General features: G+C 56.5%; 1 protein-coding gene across 1 annotated transcript in view; it reads left to right on the top strand.

Annotated features, from left to right (window-relative positions):
* VDBG_06508 (predicted protein) overlaps positions 1–2,928 on the top strand; it is a gene marked incomplete at both ends in the record, with an annotated part of 4,092 nt that extends 1,164 nt beyond the window's left edge. Inside the window, one exon of the mRNA XM_003002900.1 lies at positions 52–2,928. Coding sequence (XP_003002946.1) covers positions 52–2,928 — 2,877 coding nt within the window. The remainder of the gene's footprint in view (positions 1–51) is intronic.
* Between the last annotated feature and the right edge of the window lie 417 nt (positions 2,929–3,345).

Here is a 3,345-nt window from a genome sequence, read left to right as displayed (position 1 = left end):
CCCTTCAAGATCACCAGGAAGCCGACAAACGCTGCGACATCAAGTTCCAAGTATCACCCATACGCGCCTCCAGTGGCCGCTAGTACTGCCGAGCGCCCCCATCTTGAGCAGAGAACACCCAGCTCCCAAAGCCAAGATCGCCGTGTCTCTTTGATTCGCGAAGGATCGCTGATGTTAGGGCCACGCGAGCCGGCAAGGGTCCAGTCCGAAAATGTACCAACTGTGCTCCAGCCTCCGCAGCTACCTCCAAAAGTTGAGGAGCAGCCTCGATCACACCCCTCACAAGCCCCTGTTGGCAGCAACACTGTGCCTCATCACATCGCATTTGCCGCCCGCGAGCAGACGCGAGCCCAGACGAACGAGAGTGGAGCATCATCGGAAAGAGCTGCCGCAATCTCATTGAGCCATGTGCCCTCCGTGTTGAAACCCGCGCGAGGCAAGATGGTAGAGCGGAGCAGCACTGAAAACCAACGAGGTCATACGGACAACCCACCGCGTATTGGTCAAATCCACCATACGACGACAATGGACGTTGATCCGCAACCAGCTTTGGGGCCACGGCCATGGGTTCAGAGAGTGAGCACGGCGCCTCCTGGTCAGCAACTACAGTCACCACCTTCATCTAGCACTTCCTGCACAAATGACTTTAGCACACCATCCCCGCAGCCTCCAAGGTCCTACGAACCGTCACAAAGTCGCAACTGGTCCTCCGAGTCGCTGGCGTACCAACGCCAAGTGGTCTCGTCACCCCAAGGAAGGCTACCGCGACAGCAATCATTCGCGTCCAGCGACGTCTCATCCCTCGGACCATCATCCAGTCGCCAATCATCGATAAGCAACCTTCAGACACCATCCCCCCCTGACAGCCTTCAGCGCCGGTCATCCAACATATCAGGATTTTTCTCCGACGTGAATTTAGGGGAGGAACGCTCCATGAAACCAACCTCAGCATTAAGTGGCGTGGCGATGGAGCCCTTTCCATCCTACGCGCCCCTTGTACGGGAGCCTGTCACGCGGCCTGCTTCTTTCGCCGGATCATCATCTTCCCCCACCCACATTCCTCAGAATTCGTCCGATGGTACCGCACCAAAACCTCCGAAGATTCCGCTCAAGATTCCCTTGGAGCATAAGACCGATCAAGTTAACACCGTGCTTTCCTCCTCAGCAGCACAAACTAGCGGCAATGCGAATGTACAATGGCCCGTAGGACAACAGCTACCAAACGCAAGTGCATCTCTTCAGAGACGGCCGAATGATCCGCAACGCCAAGGAACAACTCGTCGCCACTCTATGCCACAAGAGCAGACGTCACCTCCCCAGCAGCATCTAGATCTCTCTTACAGTTCCCATGGAGTTGTTGGTGAAGGCGCTCTCTCACATCCTCTTGGCAACCCTCAAGATCAGAATCCGCCATCTGCCCCATTTCACTGGACCATTCCTGGCTTGGGATCTAGGTCAAACTCTCAGCCTTCCACACACGACAGTGGTATTCGGCAAGGGGGCTCCTTTGCTCCTGAGATAACCTCGATGGAGCCCACGCGACCATCTGAACGACCCCAACGACCCCTAGCGGGCACAAACGCGCAGCAGCCATCGCGTTCGAACGCGTCGATATCGGTGTCAACTCCGGGACACGCTCTTCTTCCAATCCAGGAGCAACCAGAGAGCGATCAGGGCCGCTCGTCTTCCCAACCCGTGATACCTATATCTAGGCAACTGCCCGTTCCCCTACCACTGCCTGGCCAATTTGACAGAGCTGCGACTACTCTTCCGGTACTGCAACAACCTCCGCCTCAAGTTCGCCCAGTCACTACAGCAGATTATGGACGTCAGACCGCAACTGTACTGTCGGCTCCGAAGCCAGGGATGCAGTCGCAAGGAACATTGCCAAAAGTGGGAAGTCAGCAGTATGTGATGATGGAACCACCCCCTCCTCTCCAGCACCATCAAAGATCTTACTCGAGTCCTCTAGGGGTTGTTGGGCCCGCAATGGACAAAGAAAAGGAGAAGGAAAAGGGCGGCTGGTTCTCCAAGTTTAAGAAGGGCTCGCAAAAGTCTGCCGTTCTTCAGAAGCAGCCATATCCCGCTGCACAGATGCAACACCTTCAGTTTGCTCCCCAGCAGGCACAGCAGCAGCCTCTGCAATCGCAACGCCGCTCCGAGGAAATGTTGCCCCAGCATCACCAGAAGATGCCGTTTAATGCACAAGCCATTGGGCAGACTCCCCACAGCCAGCAAAGCGCCGTGCGGTCACAGCCAGGTCCCATTCGGGGCGTCGACGCGCATACGGCCGGCTTGCCCGCCTTAACTCAAATGCGAGTTCCTGATCCGCAGGGCCTCTTGGTTCGATCATCTTCAGACACCATCAGAGAGTCATCGGTTGTCCCTCCCACATCTCTAAAAACAGAGGCGGCGTATCCACAAGCGCTTGCTGCTGCTGAATCGGATCTGTCACGCACCTCGTCGCACTCCTACGCTCCCTTACTGGATCGACAAGCGTCGGTAGCATCGAGCTACGCGGCTTCGATCTCGACGGTGGATATCGCCGAGGCCTATGCGCAGCCCATCATGAAGCCGCAGCTCATCACCGTGCAGAGAGCGACGACGGCGCCCTTACAACAGTCTCCACAACAACAACAACAACCAAGGGCAAATGCTGGGCCGAGTCTGGTGTGGTCAGAGGAGTCCCAAGGGTACTTCCCGGCACAGCAAGTGCGGCAAGAGATCTCACAGCCGCAGGTTGCCCAGCAGCCGGCTGCGGCGGGACAGTTGGCTCCCTCGCCGCACATCGCATCGAATCATCAACACGTTGGGGTACCAGGATCGTCTACACAGCCGCCACCACCACAAAGGGGCAATAGCAAATGGACGAAGCGACCTGCTGCAGATTACTCAGGCGGAGATTGGGGGGACGATACGTGGAAATGATTCAGACGCCTGTGATAGTATTGAGATTTAGCAGCATCGTTTTGCGTATGGTTGTATCTCTGCATTCTATACCCCAGCCTTGCAATTGGACAGTCAAATTTGAAGCGTTGAAATGGCCCGACTGAAAATTGTCATGCATAAGTAAACCACAATACGCAAAGCCTCCCCGTTCACAGGCACGAAAGCTCGTGGCGGAAAACCACATCGCGGGCAACGTCTTCTGTCATTTCGCGGGTATCAAACATCAAGTCTAACCCTACACCACGTCCGTGACAACTTGATCGGCCGCCGGCGCCTCAGCACCCTCCGGCCTAGCCCCCTGGCGCTTCTGCTTCTTCTTGGCGAGCATCTCCCTCTTCTCCCGCTTCCTCGTCGCCTTGTCGACGCTGCCGACGACGGCCGTCTCCGAGCCGGAAT

The sequence above is a fragment of the Verticillium alfalfae genome, genomic scaffold (assembly GCF_000150825.1).
Source record: "Verticillium alfalfae VaMs.102 supercont1.8 genomic scaffold, whole genome shotgun sequence".
Classification (NCBI taxonomy): Eukaryota; Fungi; Ascomycota; class Sordariomycetes; order Glomerellales; family Plectosphaerellaceae; genus Verticillium; species Verticillium alfalfae.
This window is presented reverse-complemented; position numbering and strand designations above follow the sequence as displayed.